Raw genomic sequence first — 20,100 nt, 5'->3', positions numbered from 1 at the left:
TATGGTCTCCCTGGTGACCTGCGCCACATGTGGCTAAGAGTTGTGCAGGAACAGTACACCCTTGCACTTAACCAATGCTGGCTGCTTCAGTACCCGTTGCACACTTTCCAACTGCTGCGAGTACAGGTCCGTGATGATGTTTTAGCCTGGTCGTAGAAGCTCGTAGTGCACCACTTTGGGACTAGCCCACCATATACAATGAAATGAAACATGGACGTTTATTACATTTTAAGATTGTAATATATGACAAACTCAAAGGAAGTGGTTTCTAATGATTGTGAATGTACTATTTTAATTGTTAGTGTAAGCAACTGAGGATGATCCATGTATCAAAACTAGTATTGCAATTTAGATGTAAATAAATTTTTACAACATGTATAGTATTGATTAGGTGGGAATATCAGGAAACTTTGCAATGGTGAGTCACCTTATGCAGAGTCAGATCTTGCATTGGCGCAGAGATGGTCAGGCAGTGTTCAGCACTGAGTCCCATTGTGACGACTTATGTGTGGCATGCTTGAGTGAGTCATACAGGACTCAAGTTTCATCACCAGTGAACACACTATCAAATATGGTTGCATTGCAATGTCTTGAAAGCAACTATTAACAGGCTGTCACTCACTGTTCCTTGTTGGTGTCCGACAGTATGCATGGTGCCCATTTGTTCAACTTGTATGCCTTCCATATGCAGTCCAGGTTAAGTCTGACTGTTTCTTCAGACACTTGGAAGTGTGTGGCAAGCTGACCACACATTTGCTACTGTCCTCTTTTATGGCCTTGTGCAAGGCTTTGTTATTCAGCACCTGGGGTGGCCACTGTGGGTGTCATCAGAGAGGTCAATCATCCAAGTTGATGACCTTTGTGAACCAGCACCTGGCAGTGCGTTCATGTACAGCAGTCTCTCCACAGGCTTGGCATTTGTGGCGACGTGATTCGGCTTCGGATAGACGTACTTTAAAGTTGTAAACCAAATGGCCCCAAACAAGTTGCATTGACACATCCGTTTCTCTGTGTTGCTGTTTATGCTATAACTGCTGCAACTGCACACTTCACATTCCCAGACCAAGGACTAAGCCCCGTCTCCCACGCTGGCCACATTTCCACTAGGTGGAACACTTCTGCCAGCATCTGGGGCTTTTCTTCCTTGCAGTGAGAAAAAAGGACAGAACTGTTTTGGTTACCTTGTACATTAGTGCTATTTGTTGCTTATTGTTTTTCGAAATTCGAAGAACATGAGCTAATTTGTGACCGAGTTCTTGGAGAATATTTTTTCAAAGTTATAAGGATTGCTATGATATTGGATAGATACATGTTATCTTACCTTTATTAATATAAATTTGTTTTGCACATCTTACAATGTGATGTTTTCACTTGATTATTGAAAGTGAGTAATTTCTTACCTTGATCAGAGAAGTGCGATTTTTAATTGCTGCGTACAAGTGATAAAATTCTTTCTTTTCAGAATTTGTGGAGTGTGCATAGCCAGCTTGTTGGGAGTGGTGACTGATAGAAGACCTTGCATCACTGTTCTGTTTTGCCTTATGCTTTGTGCCTTTCTTTGTACAGCTGTAAGTCAGTTAAACATGTTTCAGGTAGATTTAACCCGTGAACAATAGAAAGAAAGAGAAAATGGTGAGTAGGAAAGAAATTTACCCCTTTCCTCATGTTCTTTCTCTACTTCATTGATGGTGTGAAGCTATAATACTTTGATTTAGTGCTTGCTATAGAAAAGTCTTTCCTTTCATTTTTATATTCTAATAATTCCATTCAAAATAGATGGTTATGGTTGTTTTAAAATCAGTTTTTCATACCTGTTATATAAAATATAATTAATCTTTCAATTTCAGTGAAAGAAACAAACATAATGCTAAGAAAACTGTATATTCAATTTTGAGAATATTATTTTGCATTAGAATGTAATTATCTTCCTTGTGTTTGGCATGATATGAGTCTCTCAGTATTTTCTACAATTAATTTTACTTGAATTTTCTTTTTTATCAGTGTTAGAATTATAAAATGAAAGTATAAACTGACAGGGTTACCGTGAAAGTTAGCTCGAAACAGATGAAGATAAGTATAAAATATAATTTTCTGCACCTTATATTTTATTCCATGATTGCAAGTACCAGTAGCATAATTTGTAGCCTTTCTTTTGATGTCAGTGGAGATAAAATTTTACTTCTATCAAATTTGTTCCATATTATATATTTAAAATATTGTCTGAATTCTCTTGACAATATATTTTCATTATAGTATATATCCAAAAGTTTGTATCCCAGGTATCATATATGATGAAACTGTAATTATGGCTTATCTGTGCTGTATTTTTTTATAACATGGTATTTAATGAAAATCTGCAATCTTAGTATATTGTGCAGTGTCCATAGGGGTGGTATTACAGTTTTCTATTTTTTTAGTCGTGTATAAAGGGGCATCAGACTTAGGGTGTCTGCATGGTATGAGAAAACAAATGTTATCTTCTCCAATGAGCAATAATTCCTTGAAATCATTGGAGAGATTTTGTGAGTACTTGCATAGTATTTTGTATAATACTACAGGATGTATGTGCATCTGATTTTTTAGATTTTACAACTACTATGATGATAATCTTCAATGTAATTACATTAGGGGTAATATTCTTTTTGTTGACATCCTATCCACATTGTCCTGTATGTCAAAAACATTAACCGATGTATTGAATTTTTACATTGTTATTTGCTCATAAACATAGATAGTATGGAAAGAAGTTTTGAAGATTTCATATTTATTATTGATACATATGTTGCGATAAACTAGTAATTACCAATGTATTTTCCATTTTCTATTAAACTGACTGATGGACAGACAGATGTTTGGTTTTAAGGGATAACTACAAAGTCATATGCTGTGTAATGAGGTAGGGACCGTGGTGTCGTAATAGGGTGAGAGTCTCTAGCATTACTGAAGATACAGAGCCAGGAGTCATAAGATGCACTTTGGTCCCCAAAATGTCCCCCAGAGAACAAGTTGATCATGGGAGTTTGGATAGGAAAGATGAAAGAAGTAACCCAAGAATAAATACAGGTTTTGCCAGCTTAGGCATTATGTCAGTTATAAGATCTTGGAAAGTTAAGAAAAGTATATTCCAGGAAAGTTGTACCTATACATATGATTAATTATAAAAGCTTGTTATAAAATGTGCTATTTTGGGGTCATTCTTAATGACACCACAGGAGAACATGGAGAAATTTATGCATAACTGTAATTGTGCTCTGTTACCTGTGCTGATGACATTCCACTGGCAGAACTGTGACAAAACTGTGTGTGAGCTGTAAGAAACACTTCCAAGAAGAAAGGATTTGTTGTATCCATAGTATAATGAAAAACTTATGTTCTATTAGACCATCTCATTTTCTTTGAGTGCCATTTACCAACCCTAAACAAGAGAGATTTGCATACATCTAAAAAAAATGTATACATATATATATATATATATATATAAATTAAAACCAAGAAATAGCAGATGGATTGCATAGCCATCAATACTGAGAACATCTCTTGCCCATGAACTAGGTCTGTGGGAGAATATACTGTGGGTGAACAATGTACTGGATTAAAGAACCAGAATAGCTGCTAGTTGTCTTCAGCAACCTTCTGTCAGTAAAACCTATCTGTTATTAAGTAAATGTTCCACCATGCATATGAAGTTATTCCATAAAATCTTAACATGACAATGACTAATATAATCTAATTGTAGACGTTGTTCCTACATAAACTTCATTCATAGGAAACTACTTGAATGACAAGGCTGATTATCTAGTACATGCTTAATAAATTCACTGACCACTTGAGATTCAGGATGCTGATGTGAGTTTATCTTATATTTGTGTACTAAAATAACTGTCAGTTAGGACACTCTTAAGAAATGAAGCAATGATAACATCATGGTTATAGCACATCATTAAATGCCTTACTAGTGGGATACATACAGTGCTCTAGCTATTCTTAGAATAGATGACTGCAGAATGTCACAGTGTGCAAGGAAGAAAATTTTATTAAAATAAGCAAGTCAGTTATCTGGAGGAACCATGCAGAATAGCACAAAATCAAGCTAGAATTTGTCCATTTCTACTCTGGAAGAATGAGAGTATTGATAAAATACATCAACTGAATGTAATTATCTTCATTACCTTCTTCAACCTCTCATTTAGAAATCCTGTATTGGTATATCGTAGTTCCATAACAAGTAAATAAATTTCAAATTATGGTTAGTTATAAGTTTTATTTTCTCTTTCCTGCATAGGGCAGCTGAGAGAGAAATGTTCCTCACCATGTTTCTTGTGCTTCCTGATACATAGAAATTACTTAATCATACCTTAGTTAATTTATGAAAAATAATACTCGCTTCTCAGCAGTGTTGGAAGGTGTATTTCTATTTGGTTGCACATAGAAATGCTTTTATTATTTCTGCTACCAGAGTCATTTAACACTTAAGAGGTGTGCAAAAATTTATTTATGTTGTCCGAATAATCACATTCCTTGTTAAAAGCTATCAGGATGACATAAATAAGGATAGGAACATACCCTCTAATTTGAAACTTTCATCTAGCCAACTGAGGGGAAGTAATGTAATGTAATGTAATGTAGTTGTGATATCGTAATTGAACAGGTGGGAGTCTCCACGATTGTTCTGCCTTGGTCTCAATTCCATTTTTTTACTTGTGCGCATTACGAGGAGTAGAGGAAGTATTGTGTTCATGCACAACTTTGTGCTCTGATTTTTCATTTTTTATTATGATTTTTTTCATTTCATGGTACCTGACTCCAAAAAAAGTGGATTTTACAACATAACTTTAATTTAAAACAACATGGAGGGTCCTTTTGATGCAATTCAAGGGATATTTGTACAACAGACCTCATCTTAAATGGCATTACATTACAGCCCTAGTTGCATCTGGATAAAAATTGCAAGTTAGATTGTAGTTCCTATTCATTTTAATTGACATAGTCTCTTTTCATGGCCTGTGAGTATTGGACAGATTTGTTCATATATCCTGTAAATACATACTGAATATATAAATATAAATGGGGTCTTGGAATTCACACAAATAAACATGTAAGTGGTGTATGAGCCATTGGTGTGTAAATTTTAGCAAACTTATGTGATAGTACGATTACTTTTTATATTTAAATTTGGTATTGTTAAGTGTTTATTTTGACAAGCATTGTGCATGTGTATCCAGAGTCATTTTAAAGAATGCTCTTGCAGAAATGGCTGCAAACACTGAAAATAAGTTGAAGGTAGTTTTTAGAATAATGCGTATGAATTGTGAAAAATTAGATATGAAATAAATATCAGATGCAGGCTGTGGATACTCAAGGAGTAGCCTACTTTTAACACAGTCTTCTTTTTCAGAATTTTTATAACTTTTTTCTGTATGATTTTCTACATTTTCTGATGTACTTATAAGGTTTAGATCCTTTTAGGAAAGATCTTCTAATGGCATGTTTATTGCTTTTGGGGTGCTTGCAGAGAATTTGGAAGATAAAAATATCAGGGGGAAATATTTGTCATTATTTTCACTATAATCAGAGATGTACACAGGAATTTTAAGGATATAGAATCATCCTGAGAATTAGATCAAGTCAAGGAGTTACTGACATTTGCAGCTAGAGCTAGACATGTTGGACATGTAAGCAGGAAACAGGAGTGTGACGGTGCACAAAGAGAATAATATTGTATTATTACAAGTTGTTTTAAACCCTCTTGGAATAAAGTTTATTGACACTCTTAATATGATTTGTTTGTATCAGATGTATTAAATTGTTTTTTGTTCTATGGTGTCTATGTAAAAATATTTACTTAAAAAATTAAAAAGTTAACCTGGTTTTTAAAATACTGGAGAGTTATTTGCTTTTCTGTACTATTTCCTTGACAGCTGCACTGTTAAATCTGTCTTCCAGTTGTTCAGTATATTTACTGATCTAGAACCAAGACATTACATGTGGTTTTAAAGTTTGTTCTTATAACTGTATGTGTTAAGTTTCTCAGTTCCAATGTAATGTATTATACCCTTTCCTGGAGATAACAACATTGCATAGTGACACTTGGATGGTGAATATGTTACTTAGGGGGAAGTTTGAATTTTCATAAGGTAGGTTAGAGATTGAGTCCTCTCCTCCTTATTGACATTGGTTGCAGGATTGAACTAAGGTTTCAAACCCAGAGAACTTAGAGTAAAGGCTAGCCACAACATTCTTTTGTATATTTATGATAATGAACTTTCTCATTCCATCTTGGCTTGGAAGCTGTGCTGTGCAGCGTAGCAGAAATAAAGTATAGATGGGCCACAGTAACTGTGTAACGTCAGAGGCTGCTGATGCAACTGATTGCAAAAACATCAATTAAGATTTCAGCGAGCTGGTACACGTCTGCATTCACAGACGACTGCTGTCTTGCCCCTTTGCATGTTCTGTTCCCACTGTCCTCCACCACATACAGCTGTCTATAGTTATAAACCTACCAGAAGGCAAATTAATTGTCGGACATAATTGGAATATTGGAATAACAAAGATTACTTCATTAACAAATGAATAAATAATAAATAATGGTTGTAACAAAACACTAATTAATACGCACAAATTAATACTGAATCAAATGTCATTGTCATCAGCATTACATTCAGACTGGTCAAGAACTGAACTAAGTCTAACACAGTCTGGCATTCATTTACTGTTCATCGGTAGAGAATATCTTAACACATATGGATAACTAAACAGAAGAGAAAAATGATGCAGAACTTATTCGAATCTATGAAGGTAACGAATGTTTTAAAATGTCTAGATAAATCTGAAAACAATAAGTCTGCTGGTTTTAATGTTATACTATCAGCCCCCTTATTTTCAACATCAATGCCTTCACACTTAGTTTTATGGACACAGTGCTTAGATACTCCAGTTGCTTTTGAAATTCTCGCTAGAGCTGATTGCAGTGGCTTCTTTTTGCATGAACTTAGCCATTTAATAAATTATCTCCCTCACGTGTGCATGCAGCTTCTTGTTTTTTACTCTTTGAGTTCATAGGTGGCATTGTCTTAAATACAGGGTGTTTCAAAATGAATATCAGGGTTTTAAGGCTCTGAGTACTGATTACTAGAGATTAGATATAGGCACTAAAAACAGTTAAAATAGACAGGCATATAAGCTTTTAAAGTAGCCAAAATAGGCATGTAAATAGGCACTAACATGTAAAACAGGCAACAAAATAGGCATGAAAAAATACTTATAATTTAATAACACACTCAATTACTATAAAAGGAATTTATTACAAGCAACTTTCCAATGTTTTCCGGTCACAAACTTGTTCTCCTGTCAGGCAGAATGTTTTGTACTGAGAGAAAGATCTCTCAACATCACAGGAAGTGATTGGACAAAACTTCAATGAAGCCACTTCATCTGGTTTTAGTTCAACTGCTTAATCTACCTCACCTTGAAGCACCCTAGCTACTTTTACCGTCGCTTTCCTTCACAGATTCCGCTGCAGAATTCTTATGGAACTTTTTGCTGACAGCTACCTTCCCAGAGGTTCGGTCAAAACTTCCCCTGACTTATTCCACAACCTTAAATGACTCCACCAGAGGAAAGCCACTCTTCTCCAACTCAGTGATTGCTCCCGGCAGCTTGTTGAAGTTTGAAGATGCTCCAGTTTATATAGGGAGATATTAGCTTCCACCATTGCAGTGCACAGGTCTATAGAAAATCGTTGTTGGTCACTGTTCACAGTGGACTGGTAGAAAAGCTGCGTTGACACAGCTTTCTGTACTCGTGTCAAATGCATTGCAGTATTTCTATGTTGATCTATATGGTATCTTTTCACATTTGATCTGAAAAGTAATAAAATTGACTTAAATTACAATGTTCCTGTATCTTAAATTTTTACAGCTGGGCTAATTGGCAATAATGCTTAGTATAAACATGCATTTGTTTCATAAAAAAAAGAAGACTATTAGAAGTGATGTTACTGAGCTCAATAGCTGCAGTCGCTTAAGTGCGGCCAGTATCCAGTATTCGGGAGATAGTAGGTTCGAACCCCACTGTCGGCAGCCCTGAAAATGGTTTTCCGTGGTTTCCCATTTTCACACCAGGCAAATGCTGGGGCTGTACCTTAATTAAGGCCACGGCCGCTTCCTTCCCACTCCTAGCCCTTTCCTGTCCCATCGTTGCCGTAAGACCTATCTGTGTCGGTGCGACGTAAAACAACTAGCAAAAAAAAAAAAAAAGAGGTGATGTTTCTAGAAACAAAACTTTAAAGTAAGAACAAGACAGTTCGTAATTTACATAGAAATATGTCCTCAAAAATGTTCAGTTATAATCTGGCTGTTTCCTGTCGAGTTCACATGGTGAAAAAATAATAAAAATGACCTGAAACGATACCTGAGTAGTGTAGAGGACAGATCCTTCCTATATGCTTGCCAGGGACTAACCAAGCTGCCCCAAACAGTATTCTTATATAGAAGAATTAAAACGGAGGCACTATAAATCTTAGATTTATGAACATTTTATGTATTGCTATTCACCAGCCTTGGTCAGCCAGCTCAGCTGTCGTGAAGACTATTTTCTGTTGCCTGCAATAGATCCTGCATTATGTATGCCCATAAGATGCCACCCTCATTGAAAATTAGAAAACCACGTGATTTGAAATTGTCGTTGCATGTGCCCATAACTTTACTTTCTGTCACAATTTAACAAGACTCTAGATGGGATGCTAGAGCTTACGCCCCCATACTCTCTTTGCTTGCTTGCCCAGCTCCCCAACACAACAGTTACTAACTGGACCTCACCAATCCAGAGCAACGGTCTTTTCACTGGCCTGGTCTTGTAAAGATAGTCTTTGCATCCTTGTAAAACATGCTGTGACATCGTCCAAGCCATGCAATCTTGTATGTCTAGCCTCTGTGACATCATCCTAGCTGCAGCACATTGGATCTTCAACCTAGGTTTCGCGAAGGCTTGGCGGAAGCGTAATAGAGTTCACTAGAGCGTACACAGCGCTGGTGAAAGTTACTCATGATTTTTTTAAAGTTACATTTCAGTTGTAGTCCGCTTCTGTGGTGTAGTAGTTAGTGTGATTATCCGTCACCCACGGAGGCCTGGGTTCGAACCTCGGCTCTGCCACGAAATTTGAAAAGTTGCATGAGGGCTGGAACGGGATCCACTCATCCTTGGGAGATCAACTGAGTAAAAGTGGGTTCGATTCCCACCTCAGCCATCCTCGAAGTGGTTTTCCGTGGTTTCCCACTTCTCCTCCAGGAAAATGCCGGGGTGGTACCTAACTTAAGGACACGACCACTACCTCCCCTCTTCTTTGCCTGACCTTTCCAATCTTCCCATGCCTTCACAAGGCCCCTGTTCAGCATAGAAGGTGATGCTCTCTGCGCGATGTACTAATCCTCCTCCCCAGTTGTATCCCCTGACCCAAAGTCTCACGCTCCAGGACACTGCCCTTGAGATGGTAGAGATGGGATCCTTCACTGAGTGCGAAGGGGGAAAACCTACCCTGGAGTGTAAACAGATTAAGAAAGAAAGAAAAAAATATATTTCAGTTGTAAATCACTATTTTCACAGGAAGTGAATCAGAGTTCAAACTATCGATTTTTAATTTTCATCCTCTCCGAGACAAGAGACCACCGGTGTTCTAACTCTTCGTTCAGTAATTAAATGATTATTTACATTTTAGCAATATAAATTATTGAAAGTTCACGACTATACAGCATTGCAACAGAACAACTTTCCACAATACGTAAATTAATAGGCCTATAAATGCTACAATGAAATGTGATCGTAGTTCAGTCACAAAAAAAAGATAAAAGGAACAAACAAACTTGCCTCTTTACAGCAAGCTTGGCAGAAGATTACCCTTCCATCCATAGTGAAACTGGGATCCCCTGTGATCCACCGCTTTAGCCAGTAGGACTTCGACAATTTTTCTTCGCAATTACAATTTTTTTTACGTCACACTGACACCGATAGGTCTTATGGTGACAATGGGATGGGAAAGGCCTAGGAGTGGGGAGGAAGTGACCGTGGCCTTAATTAAGATACAGCCCCATCATTTGCCTGGTGTGAAAATGGGAAACCACAGAGTACCATCTTCAGGGCTGCCTACAGTGGGGCTCGAACCCACTATCTCCCGGATGCAAGCTCACAGCTGCGCGCTCCTAAGCACACAGCCAACTCGTCCGGTGATTTTTCTTTGGGCATTGCCACAGACACACTTCTTCTTCACAATAAATCACAACATGTTCTGAAAATAAAGTGCATGCGTACAACAGTTCACATCGAGGAGGAGGTACAAGGGATATGGGTTATGCAAAGTAGTTCGATGTTGATTTGTTCTCGCATATGCCTTAGAAGGTTGGAGGGGTTGAAGGCTTCGATGTCAAATTGGCCTTGATTCTCTTGACTGAAATTTCCCAAGAACTATTTCTGGTGACTTCGGAGAATTTCCATTTTTGTTCGTGGGGTAAACAGGTCTTCAGAAATGAGAAGATAATTCTGTCGAGCACATCAGTTACAATATAATGCACTGGAAGAAAATTGGCTTCTTTAAAATAGATTCAAAAGGCATCAAATGGGCAATTATACTCCGAATAGGCACAAACCCCTGAAACAGGCATTTAAAGGCACAATAAAACCAACAAAATCTAGCTTAAAGGACCTTAAAATGGATTTATATCTCAAAAGCCTACGTTTCTGAACACAGGAATAAATAGGCAAATAGGCAAATTCCCGTCTCTACTTATTACATTGAACTTACAAATATAAGTAATACATTTTAAAAAAAAAGAGCAACTCAGACAATTTGTTCTACAAGTGTTAATTCCTGTGCACATAACTAGTTCCTCTGTTTTCCATTACTAAGCGCTTTTGTATCTGTGCGCATGCACTGACTGGTTCCTGTGTCTAGTAGCTAGTAGCAAAGTTGGCAAGTGAGGAACAGAAAGCTTTTTCTGTTTTAGAGTTTGCAAGAACTGAATCTGTAGTTACAATGCAACGTGTATTCCGCATTAAGTTCCATTGTAATCCTCCAAGTGATAATAACGTCCATAGATGGTATTGTAAGTTTGAAGACGCAGGCTGTTTTTGCAAAGACCAGGCAAGTTGGCCATGCGGCTGTGAGCTTGCATCCGGGATATAGCGGGTTCGAATCCCACTATCGGCAGCCCTGAAGATGGTTTTCCGTGGTTTCCCATTTTCAGACCAGGCAAATGTTGGGGCTGTACCTTAATTAAGACCACGGCCGCTTCCTTCCGACTCCTAGGCCTTTCCTATCCCATCGTCGCCATAAGACCTATCTGTGTCGGTGCAGCGTAAAGCCACTAGCTAAGTTTTTGCAAAGGGAAGAGTACCGGACGACCAACAAATGAAGCATGTGTTGAACAAGTGAGAGAGTCCTTTACGCGTAGCCTGAAGAAATCAGTTTGGAGGGCTAATTATGAATTAGCAGTTCTATGGCATCAGTGTGAAGAGTTTCATGGAGGCGATTAAAACTACGTACTTATCGATTACAGTTGGTACAAGCTCCAAGGCATACAGACTACGATTTATGTGCCAAATTTGCAAAGGATATGTTGCTGCATGACGATGAGGATTTTCTGGATTGTGTTGTATTCGGTGAGAAATCAACATTTCACCTAAGTGGACATGTGAACACTCATAATGTGCGCATCTGGGTGTCAGCATATCCTCACGAGATGGTACAGTTGCACCGTGACTCCCCTAAATTGAATGTTTTATGTGCCATATCCCAGCAGAAAGTTTATGGGCCATTCTTTTGCGCTGAAGGAACTGTAACTGGTGTTTCTCACCTTGATGTTCTTGAACAATGGCCCTTTCCTCAATTACTAGAAGCGGAACCAGAGAACTTTATTTGGTTGTAAGGTGATGCGCTGCCTCATTGGTATAACTCAGTATACGATTGGTTAAAAGACGTTGTACCCGACCACTGGATTGGCCGCAAGGGGCCAGATGATAGAGCTTGTTTCACATGGCCTCCACGTTCACCTGATATGATGCCATGTGATTTTTACCTTTGGGGATTCGTCAAGGATTATGTGTTTGTACCTAATCGATTTAAGAAACAGGGTTGAAGCAGCTGTTGCAACAATTACTCCAGACACACTGAGCAAGGTGTGGGGCGAACTCGGCTCTCGACTCGATATGTGCCACATGACGAATGGTTTTCACATTGAACACTTGTAGGACAAACTGAGTTGCTCTTTCACTTGATGTATTATTTAAAAACATAAGTTCAATGTAATAAACACTACAGAGCCTTAAAACCCTGATGTTCATTTTAAAACACCCTGTATAATTAATATTGCAGTCACTATGTTTACTGAACATACACTGAATGACTGTACTTCTCACACTATCACTTAATGTGACATAATGGGAGAACAACTTCAGAGTTTGTCCAGGTTAGCTGTATTTAACATTATTGCATAAATACTTAATACAGCCTACCTATTTTTTTTTTTTTTCAGCTACAAATGAACCATGTATTGATATTATGTATCTATCAATAAAGCAGGATGAACAAATTTCACTTCCTGATCTCCTTGGGAAACAAGCCGCTTCAACAAAGCTGCAATTACCAGCCACGGTGAAGTCGTTTGTCTGTCAACAAGCGCTGGCTCATTTTGTAATAAGAGTTCTGCTGTGAGATGAGAACAATGACAGAGGCCAGCGGAGTGATTACTTAGAGAGGTACTGAACTAGAAATAATTGTAGTGGACGTGCTTGGCTATTCTATGCAGGCACAGAATCTGTCTCTCTCGCATAATAACTATCACGGGTTGCACAGTTACCTTGACCTATCTTTAATCATATACGCAAGTAGAAGGAAGACTAATTAAGAGAGTTGTTCATCAGTCAGGTTGTTTAGTTGAAATCTCTATTTTTATTACAAAATAATTGTACTCTAAATCTTTGATAAACTAATAATTTAATGCCAGTTAAAATGGAACAACATTTACTTTCATAATAATAAATAATAAGTTCAACATAAAGGAAGAAAATTAAACTTGTGTGAACAAATTAACTTAAACTTCAAGTAAACCAGTGTATACCAATTCTCACATCAAAAGTAATTGATAATTAATAGAATCAGAATATGCAGTTTGGATAAAAGGGCAAAAATTAGTAAAATAACAGAAGAAAACATATAGTTCAAGAGCTGGTGAATAAACATAAGACCTAATTAGTGCAAAAGAAAAGATGTAACACTGATCTACTTAAAACCAAACTAGATTCATCTCAATGATCCACCCAACAAAACAAAAACAAAAGAACACACAAAAAATGATAAAATAAATGGATAAAAGAGAACTTTTGAACAAGGAAAATAATTCACTGTTTCACTTATACTAAACCAAATTTCTAGAGAGAGAGAGAGAGAGCTAACTAATGTGATGTATCCAATTCGGTAAATCATGCCAACAACCTGGTCCTTATAAATTAAAACTTAGTTAGGAATCTAATCTTTCTCAGTTAGATTGTCCCATTTAGTTTAAAGGGGAAATCTCCCCTAACTTAACAAGAACTGTACCTGGTCATTTTACTGGTACAGAGGCCAATCAAGTACAGAAACTGTTCTGAGCAGCCAGTCTCACCAGCAGAGGATTCGGTCACATGATGGAGGGGAGACCAGTCAGAGAGAGAGGCATTAGAACTGAAAGAAAGATCTAAATTAAGGTGTTACTACACAGTAGGAACATATCAGATGACAAAACACAACAGAACATGGCTTAGTCAAAATTGGTTAGAGTCTTGCAGTTAAATCAAGGGGAGGACATCTCACTTCTATTCAAAGACTGCAGACCATACGGAATCATAGGAAGGTCTCAGGGTAGAATTCAAAATGGCACAGAAATCATAGTGCTAGTGGTACTTCATTATCTTTCTGTACAGTAGCTTATCTGTTAGTTGAGGCAGGCATCTCTTAGCACAATAATAATATCTTGTGTAGAAAGTTACAGACATAAACAGGAACCCATAATAGGAAAAACCAGTGGTGATAACAGAAAGAGGAGACGATGATAAACATAAAAGCACAGAACAACGAATATCTCCTCATTTTCATACACTGCTGTCTTCTGGTAGAATTGCTTTCTTCTCTTTTGTCCCACTACTTCAATACTCACTCTGGGGCCATCTTGACAGATGTGGAAAGTGTCAGATAAGAAGAAAGCTGGGTAAAAACCAGAACAGACAAAAGGTGCAGATGAATACCAGCAGTAAAAGGCAAGGAATACAAGGAATACTGAAGGAGAAAAGGATCCCAACAGGTATGTATGTATGTATGTATGTATGTATGTATGTATGTATGTATGTATGTATGTATGTATGTATGTATGTATGTATGTTTATATTGTAACTTACCTAACGTCCTCTTCTTTCGCCTGGCTGGTCAGTCAGTAGAGCGGTTGTCTGTCCGGAAGATGGGTGTAACAAATATCTAAAATTGAAGTAGGACGGGGTACTAACAACTATACGTGAATGAGAATCCAAAGACAAGGGATGGAAAAGTTTAATTCACCACGAAAACATAAAATGAAGATAAAATCCTGCTTCCCCCCCCCAAAAAAAAAAATTAAAACATTGAACAAAACAAGAAACACAAGATTTTTCTACCAAAATATCCCTGAAAGTTGCGGGTCTCTGCCCGAATCATGTGAAAGTCTTTATCATTCTTGGAACCATGAGTAATTAACATGGCATGAGTTTAACCTGGAAGTACCTTACACGTGACCCCTGGGTGGTGCTAAGGGAGCAACGGCGAACAGGCGACCAGATGTAAAGTTTTACCTTCTGGTCTAGATACAGTACAGAATTACGATGAACACGAATGAATTTTCCAAAGGCCCTTCCAAGGGCCAAATAGCCACTAGGAACCTGGGACCTGTCCTTCGTGTATGTCAGCTAAACGTTGAAGGTATTAGTCGTGCTAAAAGCAAAGCCTTGTCCAAACTGCTACTTTCTCATGAAGTAGACCTGGCAGTCATACAGGAAACACATTGCACTGATGAGCAGCAGCTGCAAGCTATAGGAAAAATTCCGGATTACGATTTTCTGGGAGCAACCTATCATCATGCCTACGGTAATGCTACATACGTGCAAAACACTGTGGATAATGCGTTTCTTCTATCTACGAGCACCGAGGAGGACATCCACTCCGTTGTCATCAGAATAGGTGACACAGAGGTCTCAAACATATACAAACCTCCAAATTCTAAGTAGCCCAACCATGTTGTAGATATTCTACCACATCCAGCAGTCTACATTGGTGACTTCAACAGTTACCACCAGGACTGGAAATACAGAACTAATGACGATAATGGGGAAGTAGTACTGGAATGGGTGGATAGAAACAACCTCTTTCACATCTTTGATGCCAAAGACCAGGATGTATTCAAATCAGCACCCTGGAAACGGGGGTATTGTCCTGATCTGTGCTTTGTGTCCAGAGACAAAGGAAACGAACCTCTACCAACTACTCGAAAAGTACTCCACGACTTCCCTCACAGCCAGCACAGGCCTGTACTATACGAAATTGGCATCCAATGATTTTTAAGTAACACTGGACTACTAAATGGGACATTTAGAGTAATCACAGAAGACACACATGCATCCTAGCTACTCTAATAGAATCCAGTAATCACTAGAACACAACGTGGCAACACTACCATTTCCCATGTGAAAGAAGGATGAAAATATTAACTACTACTGCAAATCTAGAAGAATTACTACCACTAATGAATAAGTAAGCATTTTCTCTACAAAGATGAATAGATAAAACATTAGAAAAGGGTACTTAAATGTATGATGAAACTGGATATCTGCCGATGATCTGGAATTACTGGATCACATGTTGTTGGTTATCTGCTTCTGTCGTTATCTCCCCATGTTAGATGTCGCCTAAATTTTAGTACACCATCGCAGCAGTGAAGTCCAATGCAGAAATACTATAGGTTTCCTCTTCAGATTGTTGAAACATCTTGTCAAACTCCAATAACCACGTGGCGATCCTCTTCTTTCTTCTAGTACGGTGAAGGCTGAAACTGACACAAATATTTAGGAGATATTCCACACACAAATACATCGAGTTCTAGAGATGAACAACACGTATCTTAGCCTGTGAAAATCTGCCAGGTTCGTTGACTATCATACTATAAGAGGGTAGTTGATTTATAACGCCATCGAGTAGAAATATTGCAGAGTCCAGTGACAGAGTGCCTGTGTCGTAAAATCCCAGAAGAATGCAAGTAAGAGCCAGTAGAGCAAATAAGTAAAGAGCGAATAATTAAGAGAGCATTTCTTCTGAAAACTTGGGTATTTAAGCATTTCTCAAGGTGGGTGTATCTCCATATCGACTTGTAAATGGGCGATGATATAGATGTTGATTCCCATAGGGAGGTGTGCTAAGTCCCAACTGACGAGCCCAACTTAGCACATAAGGGCGAAACGCAGGCAACAAAGAATGAGTTAGCTGGAAAATTTATAATGTCCAATAACGGACCATTATATTGGTATTGTAATTGGCCGTCATCTTACACCTGATAGGTCATTACAATTCTCGAAAGTACTCTCACTCGAAGATTCTGGCACGCATAATTCACCTTGCGGTGGCCTTGAAAGTTTCCACTGGGTTCATGTGACACAGCTGACTGGTCGATCAGAAAATCAATACTTCGCTCTTGGCTGGTGAGAACTGGTTCCGTACATGAGAACACGTGTCTATAACCCAGGGCTGGAAATATATCACCCGTACTAATGAAATAATAGCCTCTTACTTGAATACACAATAAAATGTTTATTGTAGGCCAAATTTGAAGGGGACACTATTGTCTACGGGCATTTCTCCAGTACTGTCTTTGTTCAGGTGCTAGGTTCTGACAATACACACAGTAACACATTCAGAATTCAAAAGCATCCATCTCAAAGATCACACCCCTTTTATAAGTTCCCAGGAGAGATGTGGAGAGATCCCCAACAACATTGCCTTCTCCTTTGTGTCAAGTAAGCTTCAGTTCCCACGCTCCATAAAAATATGAATATTAATTAGTCAGAGCACCAATATGAGATATTTTCAGCTAAAGACAGTTGGAACATTACATAACATTTCTCTGTTTTGCATTCACAAACAACAGTTGACTGGCGTAATTTGCACATCCAAACAGTCATAAGATCTCCCGCTCTTCTACTGGTGGGATTGAGTTAGGTAATTCCCCTAACTTCTGTCTCTGCCACAAGCCTTGTTTCTCTCTCATACAAAAACCACACCCATGCGCGTCATGGGTGGCCAACTATACCACTACCCTGAGCATTCGCGGGCCTTTTCAGTTTTCATACCTCTGTGTCGTAAATAATATTAATTCAGCATTAAATATTGGCCTTGTCACATTAATACAGTATGATTCATCATATATGTATGTATGTATGTATGTATGCATGCATGCAATAGTGTCCCGTGACCTGAAATTTGTTTGGAGCTAATTAAGTTGGTGTACTGGTACATAGCAATATAATTAGTAATAAAAGAGATTTTTAAAATATCTTAAAAGTTTGGAACCCCATTTTGTGCACCCTGTAAAGCAGAACAATTGTCTTCAAATTGTATGATTTTAATGCTTGTAGAACACAGTATGAAATCCCTTTAACAGAACTATCATTATGTACTATGAAACTATGAAAATGAGCTACCATACTACTTTTAAATCCTACCCAAAATGGAGAATGACTACCTGTGTCTTACCTGTGATCACGTTAGCCTGTTGGCTAAGTATAACATTATCAATGTCCTCTTTGTACATATTACATATAAATTGAAGTAATATGTTCTGAATTGTGGCTGAAATGGATTCATCATTGGCTTTCCACCATGGCAAACATGACTCAAATCTGAGACAATGAGTGTGGAATTTCTGAACTGAAAAGCCACATCCCTTTCATTTGGCTTCCAAATAAATCTGAGAGGTCCCTTGGATATGCTCATGATATTAACTGTCACATAAAAATAAAAACTTCCTTCTTGTAATTATACATGTCTTGAGTATTCTAAATGTTCATTCAAAAGGCTCTCTCTGCTCTGTTATGCCAACAAGGGCAAGAGAGCAAGAAACAACAGGGCCTAAGCTACTGGATAAATGACCACACAAGAAACTTTAAACTGTGTATGAAGACCTATTCCCTATAAATTTGCTTTTGTTCTTTCTTTCCTGTTTCTTTTCCAAAATCAACAACAATAATAATTTAATGGTGGAATAAATATTTAGAATATAAAATAACATTTAACAGTTTAAGCCTTTAGAGCTCAGTATATATCAGGGAGAAGAAACTCCCTATTCATGAGTCTTATTAGACTCTACGTCTGACTCGTTGGCTGAATGGTCAGCGTACTGGCCTTGGGTTCAGAGGGTCCCGGGTTTGATTCCCGGCTGGGTTGGGGATTTTAACCTTCATTGGTTAATTCTGGTGGCCCGGAGGCTGGGTGTTTGTGCTGTCCCCAAAATCTCTGCAACTCACACACCACACATAACACTATCCTCCATCACATTAACATGCAGGTACCTACACATGGCAGATGCCGCCCAATCTCATCGGAGGGTCTGCCTTACAAGAGCTGCACTCAGCTAGAAATAGCCACACGAAATTAAATTAGACACTATAAGGGTACAACAATCCGGTACATAACACAAGAAGGTGTAGCTTCCAAGAGTTAAGTTATACAGTATAAGGGAGATAGAACTCTCAAACTTCATGATCAATGGCCGACTGGGGCTAGACTTCACATCGAGTTCATTTAAAAGCTTAACAACTTTTACCCAATTTGATACTCGCTCCCCTTACTCAACAAGGAAGCAACAACACAACATATGGATCAGAAGGATCTAGAAGAAGCAGGATCAGTAGCTCATACTACGCGGCTGAGAATGACAAAATTAAAGATTAAGGGTAATAGAAAAGTCTGAAAACAAAATAGACTGGGATGTTGAACCCACTCAAGCTTTCCCGTGATATGACTTGCAATAAAACCTAATGGGCCAGAAGGCCCGATGACACAGACACTACGAGTGCCATCCAGAAATTAAGTTTCCCTATTTTTAAAAAAAGACAACATAGTTACATGGAAAACTTTATTAGCTCCTGATGCAACAATGTTGGAGTGATTTTTTTTGACATAATCACCACCAGAATTGAGACATTTTTCATGTCATGGATTCAACATTTGAGTGTCGGTGTCATAGAAGTCTGCTGTCTGGGAATGGAACCAGCGTGCGACATTCGTCTTCAGCTCTTTGTCCATGTGAAAATGCTAACTGGAGGACAGGAATTTCTTGAGGTGCAAGAAAAGATGAAAATCACTGGGAGCAAGATCAGGACTGTACAGTGGATGATCAGACACCTCCCAGTCAAGCTCCTGCAGAACAGTTGCTGAGCACCAAGCCATATGTGGGTGAACATTGCCATGGATCAGCACAACGCCTGCACTGAACATTCTACGCCTCTTGTTTTGAATGGCTTTTTGCAATGTCTGTAGAAACTTTACCACAGACCGATTGTTGCAAACGATGAGAAAAAGAATACAAGCCGCTATTTCAAGCCACTGCTGCTGCGTTACGGACACTTGTCTGGTCAGTATGTGATTGCTCGTCATAGATCTGTTGTGCATGCTCATATTTTACAAGAAAAGAAATAGAGAAACTTAATTTCTGGATGGCCTATGAACGTTGGCAACTAAGACAGGAAAGAAAATTGCTGACCAAAAAGCAAGAAGAAAAATTTAGAAATTTGGAAAAGCTTAGTCACCAAAAATGCAAAGTGAATAAGAGATACGAGGGTCCACACTCATACATTCTTAAAACATAACAAGACACCTGCTTGGGTGGTTGCACTTGGTAGGAAGAAAGCCTAGAAACCTACATTAAAATTAGGTAAACACGGCTCGACCCTAACCGTTACATGCTAGTGGGAAACGCTGGTATTTTCCCGTTGCCACATGCAAGTAAGTTCACAAGATACAGTAAATTCTTAGCTGTCTATTTTAAAAGCTGCCCCAGC

The 20,100-nt window shown here is 38.3% G+C and overlaps 1 protein-coding gene across 2 annotated transcripts in view; it reads left to right on the top strand.

The window, feature by feature from the left end:
- Oscillin (glucosamine-6-phosphate isomerase Oscillin) overlaps positions 1 to 5,878 on the top strand; it is a 229,630-nt gene extending 223,752 nt beyond the window's left edge. For both annotated transcript variants that reach the window (XM_067142661.2, XM_067142658.2), the window contains one exon: positions 1,463 to 5,878. In XM_067142661.2, coding sequence (XP_066998762.2) covers positions 1,463 to 1,507 — 45 coding nt within the window. In that variant the 3' untranslated portion in view covers positions 1,508 to 5,878. The remainder of the gene's footprint in view (positions 1 to 1,462) is intronic.
- Positions 5,879 to 20,100: the final 14,222 nt, after the last annotated feature.

Source organism: Anabrus simplex, chromosome 3 (genome assembly GCF_040414725.1).
Source record: "Anabrus simplex isolate iqAnaSimp1 chromosome 3, ASM4041472v1, whole genome shotgun sequence".
NCBI classification, from domain to species: domain Eukaryota; kingdom Metazoa; phylum Arthropoda; class Insecta; order Orthoptera; family Tettigoniidae; genus Anabrus; species Anabrus simplex.
The sequence above is the reverse complement of the archived record's forward strand: the minus strand, read 5'-3'. Positions and strand labels throughout refer to the sequence as shown.